Source organism: Colius striatus, chromosome 4 (assembly GCF_028858725.1).
Source record: "Colius striatus isolate bColStr4 chromosome 4, bColStr4.1.hap1, whole genome shotgun sequence".
NCBI classification, from domain to species: domain Eukaryota; kingdom Metazoa; phylum Chordata; class Aves; order Coliiformes; family Coliidae; genus Colius; species Colius striatus.
This window is the reverse complement of record NC_084762.1, coordinates 83,755,489-83,769,449: the sequence shown is the minus strand read 5'-3', so window position 1 is coordinate 83,769,449 and position 13,961 is coordinate 83,755,489. Positions and strand designations below refer to the sequence as shown.

At 35.7% G+C, this 13,961-nt stretch overlaps 1 protein-coding gene across 3 annotated transcripts in view; it reads left to right on the top strand.

Moving 5' to 3' along the window:
* The window catches only part of TAF2 (TATA-box binding protein associated factor 2), a 63,085-nt gene that overhangs the window by 1,742 nt on the left and 47,382 nt on the right, over window positions 1-13,961 (top strand). For all 3 annotated transcript variants that reach the window (XR_009818614.1, XM_061995047.1, XM_061995048.1), the window contains exons 3-8: window positions 630-790; window positions 9,049-9,167; window positions 10,498-10,639; window positions 10,997-11,228; window positions 12,364-12,548; window positions 13,107-13,220. Coding sequence is in view for 2 of the 3 variants with exons in the window: in XM_061995047.1 (XP_061851031.1) it covers window positions 630-790; window positions 9,049-9,167; window positions 10,498-10,639; window positions 10,997-11,228; window positions 12,364-12,548; window positions 13,107-13,220 (953 nt within the window). In the remaining variant the exon portion in view is untranslated. The remainder of the gene's footprint in view (window positions 1-629; window positions 791-9,048; window positions 9,168-10,497; window positions 10,640-10,996; window positions 11,229-12,363; window positions 12,549-13,106; window positions 13,221-13,961) is intronic.

Sequence of the window (13,961 nt, the reverse complement as noted above, 5' to 3'; positions counted from 1 at the left end):
AAAACTGCACACACAAACTATTTACGTTGTTCAACTTCTTTATAGGAAAGTCTTCTAGAAGAAGATCACAGCACTGTAAATAATATTACAAAGCAATTTGTAACTCAGAGTTGATATTCAATAGTGTTAGCTGATGTTGGGCATAGGGTTGTAGAGTATTCTAGCTTATATCTGGGTTTACTGGGGCTTTGAAGAGGTTTCTGCCGGAAGTCATCGAGGCTTTTTGTGAATTTGAAGATCTCCCGAATTGGAATCTGTTTAGGTTTTAAAAATCCTTTTGTTAAGCTTAGATACCAAACACTGAAATAAAGTGATGAAAAACGTAATAATGCTAGTAACTTGAAGCCTAATCAATAGGAGCAGATAATTTCCAGTGAAACCAACGTAGGTATCTGTTATGTTGAAGTTTTGGCTTATTTCACAGCTGAGAAAATTCACCTGTTCAATGATAGGAAAGAAAATGTCCCCTAGACGTTTAAAAGGGCAAACCAATTTCCCTTTAAAATAAGTTAACATGTTTTAACCTACAGTTTTGCTTTGAAATGCATTAATAAGGCTTTTTTTTAATAGATCTCTACTATGTGAGTTTATAAAGATTTCACAGAAGGTTTTGATTTGTGTTTTCATAGGGTTACGTGGAACTGACAATCTTTCCGACAGTTGCAAACCTGAATAGAATCAAACTGAACAGTAAACAGTGCCGGATTTACAGAGTAAGAGTCAATGATTTAGAAGCAGCTTTCATCTATAACGATCCAACACTGGAGGTTTGTCACCATGAATCAAAGCAGTAAGTGATGTATTTAAAAACTCTGCAGAGGTAGTATCTTTTGTTGCTGTTAAGTGTCACCTATTTCATTGTACTGGCAAGTTTTAGCTGGTGATTTCCTGATGGTGACTTTTGTTATTGTGACTTAATTTTGGGAAAGTTTTTTGGCAGTTTTGACTCTTATGCTGTTCTTCTTTAGAAATTATTTTCCTAACATTTCTTTTTATTGTCCTGTAAAAGTATCAGAAACTGTTTTAGAAGTACTTTATGGGGAAGAAAGTGGTGGATTCCACTAGTATCCTCAATACTTTAGAAAACTGTCCTTCTTGTGTATTTTTCCCCTGGTAAGACAGTATCTCTGGCTATGTTTTATTTTTGATGCACTTCAGATTTATCTATGCTGAACTTTTTGCTTTTACTCTCATTTATTTAAAGAAAATTTGGTTACATTATTGTGTCAAAAGCATTTTGTTTATATTCTTGTAGAGAATGTTTTACAGTGGTGCAGCTACATTCATATGAGAGGATTGCCCTTAGTTGTATTTTTTGTGAGGTTTTTTGTGGCTTCTTTTTTGTTTGTTTTTTACTCCAGCACAGTTGATTGCATCAATCTAATACTATGTCTTCCAAAACTACTGTGTTCTGATAATTTATCATTCAAAAGTTGTTCTGATTTTCATGGTTGAATGTCAGATTGGATGATGAATTTTGTTCCTGTTTTTAAACTGAAGAATATAAATGTGGTATCAAAGTCCTTGGGACTATATTCTTATAAGATTTTGTAAGAATTGTTTTTGATTTTATGAAACATATCTCGATAGCCTTTTCTATAATAAGCTTATTGCTTTGAATCAAATAATAGGCAAATGAGGCAAATCATGTGATTACATCAGGTTAACTATTGGACTAATAAATTAAGATGCTTATTACTGTCCTTCAGCTTTGTTGTATCACCTTGGACAGTGATTGAGAGATTTGCTAGCTGGAAAGATGGAGAGGGCTCAGTAAGCAGCTTTGGAGGTGATACCACCTTGTGTAACTCAGAGCTGATGAAGGCAGATAGGAACTAGTTAGACTTTGAAGCAAAGTGCACAGAGTTGATGTAGTCCTGCTCGCAAGATTTGTGAGAACAGTGACATTCTCAAGTGATGTAACCAGATCTGTAAGAGGTACTCGACCCATTGGCTTAATGGCTGGAACTTTTGAGATACTTCTTAGCCCATCTCATTTTTCAGATTAAAGATGACTCCACTCTGACTGTTACCCGAAAACAAGGGTATTAAAAAGAACTTCTGTTGTTCAGTTACTGAGATTCAAGTGCTATTTTTTATCGTAAGTTATGCATCCTTGGATTTGAACTGGTTCTTCATGGCAGACACTCTGTAGTCCTTTATTCATCACTTATGCCAGAGTTTTAGTGATTCAGTTTGGAAGTACAGTGTTCATTTCTATAGGGCACTGAATTGAATATCAGAGTTCTGAAGTTTTGTTTGAGTCTTGATACTAAACTGCTTGAGTTTAACTCTGTAATTCCTACATGGTTTGTTACTTGATTTTTTTGTTGTTGTTGCTATTGCTCAGTAAGTCAGAATCCTCAATGGGGAGTTTCTAATTGTTCTGAAGAGTTAGAAAGTGAAGCTTTTAGTCTTTCCAAAGGAATCAAACTTTCATTTTTTTATTAGCATCATAGATTAGGGTATAAGTGTTAGAATGTTGTCTAAACTCAATTTGAAATTTGAATGTTTCAGGGAAATGATATGGGAAGAGACTTTGGTTAAAGTCTTGTATCTGTTTTTTAGTAAGAGAAACACGGTGTTTTCACTAACCTCCTTGTACTGAAACTTATGTCTGTATTTTCACACCCTCTTTTGGCTTGCTTGGTTTAATTTACAGTTTGATGAATTGTTAAAGAACTCATTGAACAGCAGTTGTTATGAAATCACAGTCCTTTACGTTGGAAAGGCCTGGTTGAGATCACCCAATCCAGACCCTCTGCTATTGACCCCAAGCAGGGTCAAATAGAACACATTGCATGGGGCTGTGTCCAGATGGTTTTAAGTATCTCCAAAGATGGAAACTCTGTAGTCTCTCTGGGCAGCCTGCTCCAGTGTTTGAAGACCCTTACAGTAGAAAACCATTTCCATGTATTCATAGGGAATGTCATATATTTTAGCTTTTGTCCACTGACAGAGGCAACACTTTTTTACACTGGAGGTGACTGAGCACTGGGGCAGTTTCCCCAAGAGGTTGTACAGTCTTTGTCCTTGCAGATATTCCGAAGGCATCCAGACATGCTCTTGGGTAACTGGCTCTAGGTGGCCTTGCTTGAGCAAGGGGGTTGGACCAGATGACCTCCAAAAGTCCCTTCCAACCTCAACTATTCTGTGATTCTGTAATAACTGAATCCCAAATAACTTCAGGGAGATGTGAGCAGCGTATAAAATGCTCAGAGTTAGCACTTAATTATGTTTAGAAAGGGATCAGGAGAGATAATTCTATCATTTTGTAGAAAAAGTGAGTTTCTTTGTTTAGCATCCATTAGTGGTACAGTGGAATGTCATCCTTTTTTTCATATCATCCTGTTTAAAAGGAGTGAATGAAATTTGAGGACAATGCATGAAAAGTGAAATATTCTCGCACAGAGCTACTGTGGCCCGTTGTTTTTGTGCTACAGGTTTTCACGTGGCTATTCAAAGTTAAAAGAATGTGTGTATTTCCTAATTCCATGTTATTCATAGTTATGAAAGACAGAGGTCACCAAATATCCTTACCAAAAAGCAGTATGCCTCTTTTATGTATCTCAGAAGTCAAAAGCTACATGGGTTACAAAGTATTAGATAAGATGTATATTTTTTCCAGTGAAATACCTGATCACAATTGCATATGGAACACAATGGTAACTAAGTTTTGGTTAAGTACAGTGTCTGTGCTCTTAAGGCAGGATTAGTACCTAAAAAAAAAGAGTGTCAGTGGGTTTCCTCTGCCCATTTTTACAAGGAATTACTTCTAGAAACAATAGTGGTTTGCAGTAATCTTTATTATCTCATCAGCTTGTCATCTCTTTCAAATAACGATTTGTTATGGCAAGTTTAGTGATGATTTCCTTTGTGCCCTTGCAGCTGAACAAAGTATAGCAATTATTTTGAACAGGACACAGATTAGGTATCAGATTTCATTTCTAATGCTACAGGGATACTTAGGTTTTGCACAGTTTTCTTCAGTAGTTTGTTGAACTAGTAAATGTGAAATGAAATGTTCTTGGCAACTTGCTTATTTAAAATAATTTGGTTTCTATCTTTACGTGTTCTTGTGATGTGCAGGAAAAAAAAAGTTCAGGTTTTAAGGGTTTGCATGCAAACATTTTCTTTAAAAGCATACATTTTCTTGCTTTTGATAATACTTTTGGTTTTCTTAAATCTTATTTCTAAAAGCGTATGTAAAATATGTAGAAAAAGTTGTTAATTTAATAGACTCTTTCCTACTTTTTTATCAAATTAAACTATTGTAAAGACTTCTTACTCCCTTATCTCTTAAAAATTAAAAATTCTGTATTTAAAGCCACTATAATTATTTCTTTTGGAGGACTTGCTACAACATCTATGACTTAAGAGGTTGTGTTTGCTCATAGGAGGTCGAGTGAAATGGTTAATTGTTTATATTGTGCAAATTTTGGCATGCAAGAAAACATAGTTAAAGAGAGATGAGAAAGTCAAGATTAAAGAGGTCTTTATCTGTGAAATACAAGCAGCATCAGCTGAAATTGTTTCTGGCTCACCATGATGTTCTCTGTTACTTCTTGGGTGAGATCTGTCAGATCAGCTCTTTATGTTCTGAATTTGAACCTTCAACTTGTTTTCAGTTCAAGTTATACTTTTGAGTTTTATCATGTACTGATGCAAAGATCATTGACATGTGGTCTCTGTCACGTCACATTTCGATGTTGCAGAGGAGGAAACTATTTCCTTTTGGTGTTATATATTGTTGCTTCTGCTGAATGACAAAAAAAGCCCTCATTAAAAAGAAAAATAAAAATTGGTGGATTTTGTAGAAAATATTAGAAACCTTTCATTAGTTTTATTTATGAAAATATAAATATATTTTTGGCTTTGATGCCATTGCCAGTTTATCCTGAACCATAATTTATCTAGAAATTAAGTCAGTCTTTCATGTTGTAGTTTCCACTTGAGGCTTCAGAACATTATAGCTTTTTAGTATCGGAATAGATGAATGAACTTTGATAACACAGCCACTTCCTCCCTGCCTTAGCACATGTCTGGACAGTGCTGTAAGGTATAAAACAATTCACATAGTTTTACCATGTGTACACAAGGTGGCAGATAATCCCATTTTGCTCATACTTATAAGAAATGGTTTGAAATCTTGCAAAGACTGCAAATAATGTTGGAGAGTATCTGTTTGGGTCTTGTCTTAGGGCTGCAGTTACAGCTGCCTCTTTCCTCCTCATCTTCCCTCTTTTCCTTGTAAATTGTTGCTTTCTCAATTCTGCCAATGTAAGGGAAATAGAATTTTTTGGAGCAGGTTACAATACGTGGAAATCCCACAGCATGTATTCTAATTACTGAGACTGCTGCTTGTACCTCAGCCCCTTTTAGTTTAAAGCAGGCAAAGGAGATCTCTCTTTTCTTAATGCCATGGGTAATATTGTAAAGTGTTAAATAGCCAGAGTAAAAGTTTGGTGTTTTGATGCAGTGGTTTGATCTGTGATACGTGAAGTTTGTGATGATCCTGTAGTTGCCTTACATGTTTCACATGTTTGTGTGATAACGATGGTGCAGGATTGAGAAGCTATTGCATTTTATTATTACTTCTGTGTAATGGAAGGTGTATTTTTTATAGGTAGGTCTTGTGCACATAATGCTTTCCTGTGCATAGATACTCCATTCACTGTAATTTTAACCTTCATCCCTGTATACCTATTCATTCACTAGTTCAGCTTTTCTCCTAACTTGAGGCCTGTGGTTTGTAAACATCAAAAATATGAAAGTGTTTTGATATCCTCCAGCTTCTCAGTTGCTTTAGTTACAAGCAGCAGTAAACTGTGAGAGAGAGCAATTTGCAGTATCCTTTCTTCTGAGAAGTCAGTGATCAAGCCTTTAGCCTATGCACAAAATAGAAAAATGACTGGTGAAGTAAGCATGTGTTGTTTTGCTGCAGTAAATAGCCTTCATTTCTACTGGCATGATGCTTGTCTCATAACTTCATGTAAACTTTGGTAGGAATAAACAGAGATGTAGAGGACTTTTGAAGAAAGATGACAGTGCCCTTAACCTTGGGCAAGAATGAAAGTGAAATTTTTCAATATGCCAAGATTCAAATCATTGCCTACATGTGTACATACTATATATATCTTAAAAAATATATTCTATATAATATGTTATGTATGTCGGGGTTGGACTCCAAAACTAAATACTAATGGTATCTAGGGAGCAAAGTAAAATAGTAAATGATTTACAGATAATAAAGAGTAACAAATTACATGTGGATCAAAGAATTTACTTTGTCAAGTTGGTAAGTACTGAAGGAAGAAAGTGATAAATAGACTCTTAAGTTTGGGTTGTGTAACAGTTAAGTAGCACCTCTGCAGGTAATAATGAGAGATGCTGTGAAAAGTTGTCAGGAAGGTATTTTAAATCAGTGAGTAGCTTTAGAAAATTCATCTTTGCAAATTTGCTTGTTTCCAGTCAATCTGCAAGCGTGCACATGGGCTGTAATTAGTAGTGCTTTGGGTGAATTCTTATCGTAAAATGTATCTCTAACAGGAAAAAAAGGTGAATGCATATTAGTTTTGCATTGTCAGTCTACACTTAGCATTAGGAAAATTTATCTTTGTTCCTTGGGCTGTAACTTTTGGCATGTGTTCTGTTTTTGGTAAAATAGCCATATCCAGTTTATTGAGAATAGTTCAACCTTTTAAAAAATTAATCTGTGGTACTAAGCCTTTAATGATTTCCTTTTACAATGAATCACCCACTTGAACACTTCACAAAAATAGAAATGTCAGAATAGACTGTTTTCCATAAAATGTTAAGCCTTGTGGAGTCTACCTTTTCCTGTCTATGAGTCCATTGATGTTTAAAACATAACCACAAGCTCATTGTGGCCTTCAAACTTGGAGCAATTGCTTACTGATGTGTTGGAGAGGAATCTCCTATCAGTAATAGTGACTTTTCAAAACCGGTTTAGATGAAAATTAAAAACTTGGAGCCATTACAATTCACAGAATGTTACTATTGTTTTCTGTTGCTAGTTTCTGTAATTACCAAGATAGTTTTTAGTTATGCGGTCTTTTTTTAAAGACATTTTTTTCCAGTGGTGTTTGTTTGCCTCCCCAGGATGTCATTTGAAAACAACTTAAAGCAAAATCCATTGGGATGACTATGATTCTATTGACAGTCTCCCATGCCTCAGTAGTAACACTCCTTTCACCCTTCAGGGTGTCAGATTAGTGAGCTAACCCAATGGAAAGCTGTCTGACAAAAATATTAAACTTTTTTTTCGTTTGGCACTTTGAGATGCTTCACTGCAGGGTCAGATGAACAGTAGTCTGCTTAATGAGTGAGGGGGCAGGAATGTGTGGCTCACACTGGGAGACAGCACATTGACTGGCATTTAAGTTGTTTTGGATTGTTGTGGAACCATAGCCAAAGTTATAGTATATTCAAGTGTACAAATTCAACCTTGTGCTTTTAAAACGTGTTGACTTCATATTCTGTCTTTAGATATACTTCAGCTATGCAAAAGGAAAAAATGGTTATGCATTAAAACTTGGGATCTGGGTGTTTCTATGCTCATATGCTCCCACTTACTATTCATGTCCTGCTCTCAGAAGCTTCCAGGCAAAGTAGATGAGTTTACTGCTCCTAACATTCTCAGTCTTGGTAGTGATGCCAGGGAATTTGTGCAGCATTATTGCCAAAGATGAAGAACTGCATGAAAATACATGCTTAACATATTTCAGTGTTTTAAAAAAGTTTTTTTAGATGTGGAAGGCTAGTATATAAAAATGATGTGTTACGTATATAGATCTATAGGCTGGTGCTGGCGTGGTTAATTACGCATCATTTTTCCAAGTAAAGCATTATAATTTGGGTTGAATGCTGTTTTCTCTGTGGGTGGTGAATGCTTAGAAGAAAGTAAAATCGTGAAATGAGATCATGTCTGCTTTGTGTGGACTTCAGATTCCATGGAAGAGTGGAGTCCACAGACAAAAATTAATTTACTACATTGTGGTGCAGTAATCCTACACCTAGGTTGGAGCAGCCCCCGGAACCAATACAGGCAGGGAGGTAAAGGGATTGAGAGCAACACTGCTGAGGACTTGAGTGTACTGATGGGTGAAAAGCTGGACAAGAGCCTGCAATGTGTGCTTACAGCTCAGAAAGCCAACTGTATGCTGGGCCTCATCGAAAGCAGCATGGACAGCAGGTCGAGGGAGGTGATTCTACCCCTCTCCTCTGGTGAGACTCTGCCTGCAGTGCTGCGTCCAACTGTGGGGCCTTCAGTACAAAACAGACATGGACCTGTTGGAGCAAAGACAGAGAAGATCATGAAACTTATTAGAGGAATAGAACACCTGTCCTATAAAGACAGATTGATAGAGTTGGGGTTGTTCTCTCCAGGGAGACCTTATTGTGGCTTTTCAGTATTTAAAGGGGGATTTCTAAGAAGATGGGGACAACCTTTTTAGCAGGGCCTATTGTGATAGGAGAAGGGGTAACAGTTTCAAACTAAAAGAAGGTAGATTCAGACTGAAGATGCTTTTTACTATGATAGATACTACCTAGAGAGGTGGTAGATGCCCCGTCCTTGGAAAAAAATCAGGGTCAAGTTGAACAGGGCAACCTGATTGAGTTGAAAATCTCCCTGCTCATTGCAGGGAGGTTGGACTAGATAACCTTTGAAGATCCCTTCCAACCCAAACTATTCTATGATGCTATGCTAGAAGAAAAGACCAGTGAGCATTTCTCATAGTATTTATTGGGGATTATTACTGCTTAATTATTACTGCCCAATTTATTGGGGATTGCTACTGATTAAACCTTTTCGATCACGCATCACTTCTATAAGCGCCTGGTTTTATGTTCTGAGTTTTTATGTCTTGTCATTACTCTTCCTTTTTCCCTCCATTCCTTTAAAAACAAACCAAAATACTTGTTTGAACGTGCACTGTGATATTCAGTATAGAACTCATACAACTTCCAAAGTTGTTTTTCATAGTTCAGCATGTGCTTTAAGAATTAACTGAGTATTTCTGACAGGAGGAATCTCAACTATTTTTCCAATGCCTATGCGGCAGCAGTCAGTGCTGTGGACCCAGATGCTGGAAATGGAGAACTCTGCATTAAGGTTCCCTCAGAGCTGTGGAAGCATGTTGATGGTAAAGCAAAGAGACCATACTGAATGCTTAATTTAAGATACCTTAGAGCTGTTAGCTACAAGTTTGCATAGATTTAAATAAGTAGAAGTAGCATTACATTATTTTATGAAATGATGGTTACCGTTTTCTTCTTCCTCACCCATATCTTTCCAGTTGAAGTCTGAAAAATCCCTTCACACTTCTTGGTAATATGGAGAAGTGGGTGCAAGACTTTGTGACAAACTCTTGAGTGGTCATGAGCCCAGAAATATACATGACTAAGTGGGTGTAATGGAGTATACTGGGTGCTGAATTGTAATTTTGGAGCTTCTTATCATATATGTGATCCAACAAAGAAAATAATTTACAAGAATATGTCTATATGCTTTTATTTTTAAATGCTAGAGATTTTTTTCCCCGTCTCACTTTGAAGAATGTTCATTTTAAAACTGATTTTAGTGAAAAGTAGGATGCTTTATAAATTTATAAATAATCCTGGAACAAGTAACTTTTAATAAGGCATTCTGCATCGTTTATTATTTTCTTACATGGATTTTATTAGTTTCTCAGGTTGTTTTCTAATATGGTTTTATCAATTTTTTCCCATGTGTTTCATGGTGAGAGGATAACAACTGTATTGTGAAGTTGACTCAGTGCAGTGTTGTCATATACAGCTGAATGGGAAAGACACTTTTGTTTATTTTAATTTTTGTTTAAATTCCTGTTGCTTTACTTTGAAGCCTAGAAGGGGAAATACTCAAACAGGTAGAATTTTTCTTTTCAAAACTTGAATGCCAGAATATGGTGAGACATGTTGGATAAATTTCAGCATATGCCTGAATTTCTTTTCTTGCCAGTCTATTCATAGGGGAGATTTTTGTGAAACTAAACCAAAGCAAAGACACTTAAGTTACAGTAAAAGCTTTAACTATAACAAGAGATTTTAAGAGACTGCAAGTGATGATAACTTGTCTTTTAAGAATGTGCCTGTTACATGCAGGTTTTGTAGAAAACTATTTCAAGAAGGTACAGAGAAGGTCATGATTAGGGTACAATCACTGTATAAAAGTTCTTTACTATTGAGAATTTGGACAATGAAATTTTAACTCTTTAATTGCAAATTTTATTAATTAATAAAGATTCTTATAAGCTCATATTCTATAAGTTAAGCTTAAGAGATCTCACTTTTGTAAGCTTTTGAGATGTGCTTTGTTAGTGTACCTGGAGGTCCATGAAAATGAAGTAAACACATAATCTTGAAAAAACAAGAGTAAAAATCTAAATGATGGTTCAGAAATAATTCTTACACAAGTCGTATGTATTTACTCCACTTTTGGTCTTGATGCTGCAGAGTTAAAAGTCCTGAAGGTGCATATAAACTTTTCTCTGGACCAGCCAAAAGGAGGCCTTCATTTTGTGGTACCCAACATGGAGGGCAGCATGGCAGAAAGAGGGGCTCATGTCTTTTCATGTGGTTATCAAAATTCTACGAGGTAAGAAAGCTATTATTGGATGTTAGACTGTATTTCCTATTTGATCTCAAAGTCTAGGAAAAATGAGGAATTTGTTTGAATTCTTACAAGTTTGAAAAATTCTAAAACTTAATTTGTGTTTGAAAAGGAGCTTACTGATGTGAAGTAACATCTGACAATTCAGTATTTTAGTCTTCTTAGCTTAAGAGGATGTAATAGCAAAAAAACCTTGTCGTGATTTATAAAATTAATGTATAGTAGGAGTCAATAAGTCAAAGTATTTAAGAATACAGTTTAGAACTTGAGAGAAAAATCATCTGTGAAAAAGAGAGTATCATTGTTAAGTCTAATTGTTAACCATTTTTCCCCCTTCCCTAGATTTTGGTTTCCTTGTGTTGATTCATATTCTGAGTTGTGTACCTGGAAACTTGAGTACACTGTAGATGCTGCAATGGTGGCTGTTTCGAATGGAGATTTGGTAGAAACTGTATATACCCACGATATGCGAAAGAAGACTTTTCATTACATGCTGACTATTCCAACAGCAGCTTCTAACATATCCTTGGCAATAGGACCTTTTGAAATCCTTGTTGATCCATACATGCACGAGGTAATAATCTTCACAGATCCTCTTTTTTTTTTTTTATAGAATTAGTGACTATTTTTAATTGCAACAAGTGTATATTGGTCAAACATTGGTTTGCCTAGGTATGACCTCCATTATTACATTTAGGTGATAAAGCTTGTCTAATAATGCTTGTATTTAAATTTGTCTCCAAAGTAAAGCCTTTGAACAAGTAATAATTCCATTTATGGCTGAATTTATGGGGCTAATTTAGTTGGAGTTGGTAAAAACATAGTTCTCAAAATAGCTTTAAACTCATCCTGTTGCTAGTAGTAGATGACAATTACTGCTACATGACTGAGTAGTCTTCTGAACTAAATTTAACACTGAGTTTTCATTCTTAACAGATTGTTGCCATAATGTTGAAGTCCACCAATTTGTATTTGCATCTAGTTTCAGATGGGTATGGATGGACTTGGCAGGCAGGTTAAGTTACCAATTTGTCATAAAGACTGGCCTGTATATTCTTCTTCTGAAGGCACGGTAGGAAAATACCGTGAAATAGCCATGTTTTACTTTATCCAAAGGCAAACACCCGATTCTAGTCCTCAGCAATGGTATTCTGTTGACTTTTACTGGCTCAGCATACTCACTTGAGAAAGGTAATAGCTGTTAAAAAAAGGGAGTTGTTGATGTTTCAGAAATACAAACTGATACATGTCTTGACTTCAATGGAGATGACCAGAAGTTATAAATAATTCTCAGCTTGGTTCTTGTGTCACTGCTGAAGTCAGTATCTTTGGCTTTGTCTTAAGTTTGTGAAAACCAATAATATCAAAGGTTGCTTGTAGTTTTAGCTGTAACAAGTCCTATAAACAGTAGCATGCCTTGGCTGATTTGAAATTAGCAAATTCTTTACTGCATAATAGAAAAATACTAAGACATCGGATTGCAAAATGAAAGAAAAATGAAATCTATTTTTAATTAGTAGATGTCGCTGTTGTTGCTGTCACAGTTAAGGTTGACGTGGTAGTTCACTACTCTGCCATAATGGTTATTATCACAGCTTGAAAATGTTTTTTTCTGTTAAATTTACAGCAGCAATGTATTTGTTGTGTTGTGAGGTTTTTTCTCTGTTATGTGACATACTTGACATTTATGGATTTAAATATATTTGTAGGTGACTCACTTCTGCTTACCACAACTCCTCCCATTGCTCAAACATACCACATCATACCTTCATGAGGTGTTTGAATTTTATGAGGAGATTCTTACCTGCCGCTATCCCTACTCCTGTTTCAAGACTGTTTTTATAGATGAAGCTTATGTTGAAGTAGCTGCTTATGCATCCATGAGTATTTTCAGGTTAGTATTTGAGTAAATTAGATGTTCTAAATCCCTACAGGTCTAGGAGCTCTAGATCCAAGACTTCTGAGAAATATTTGAAGCTCTTATTATTTTTATAGCCTTTCTAGATTGAAAAGGCTGGCTTTTGTTGACATTACAGGCTTTTAACAGCATTTCTAATTTTATCTGTTGTAAAGATGTTGGATTTGTATCTTCTTAAAGAAAAAGTTCGCAGTGGCTTGCTTTCTGAATTAGAAACACCATGCATGAAATATTTAAGGTCAAATTAGGCACAGAAGTTTGGTTGTTTTCTTTTTCCTCAGCTAGGATTAGGTACCAGGAATTCAAAGGGTTTTCACCAGTTAAAACAAACTGCTTTGGCTCTACAGAGAGCTGAATATAGATGATAATACCAAGAGAACTGGCTGGATTAAAGGTATTTTTAAAAAGATGTTACAATCTCATTGGAAAACCAGTAAATTATTTTATTTGTTTTGGCTTTTAAAGCAAGGTCTCTGTTTTGTTTCTTTGGAGCTGGTGCTCATATTGTGTTATTTTCTTTTTACTGGGGTCCAGCACAAATCTCTTACACAGCGCAATGATTATAGATGAAACTCCACTGACGAGGAGGTGCTTAGCACAGGCTCTGGCCCAGCAGTTCTTTGGATGTTTTATATCCAGAATGTCCTGGTAAGTGCTTCGACATTGTATTCTCCAGGAAATGGGGAAAGTCTAAAAAACTCACATTTTAATTTGCATGTTGCATTTTATCAGAAGAATAAGTGAAACACTAACTGCAGAAGAAAGCAATAGAAAATAAAGAAATATAACAAAACCAATTCAATAAATGAAAATCCGTGGACGTTTTTGTTTTGTTAGAAAGGAAAAGATAAATATTCCAAAGTCTGTAGAGATTGAACATAACCTCTCTCAGAAATTATTGCTACTAAATGTGGTGATGTGCTTTGGCACCTGGAAATTTTAGAAGAGAGACTCTTTTCTATAATCAGTAACTTTCTGTCAGTTATTTAGGATGAAGAAATGTGGCCTGCATAGGAAGTACAGTAGGAGCACAGAACTAACACATTATGAGGAAGTTTAGGGAGGAGAACACAGACATTAGTGTCAAACAGGCCAGTTCTTTGGGGTGGTAAGCTGCCTGTAACTCCATCTTGTAGAAAATCTGTCTCTTGCAGTTCTGATCAGTATTTATTTTAGAGCCTTTTGCATACACTTCATATATCAGGGACAAGAAGCCCATTACTTTTTACATGGCAAAAGTGTTATGTCCCAAAGTATCCCTGGCTAAAAAGAAATCAATGTGTTTTTAAATTGATATTTGTGCTATTACAGTTTCTCTTGCTCTCTTCCTTATTTCTAGCTTGCTTCCATAGTAAAGACAATTTTGTAGTGGGCACTCTGGAAGGAGGG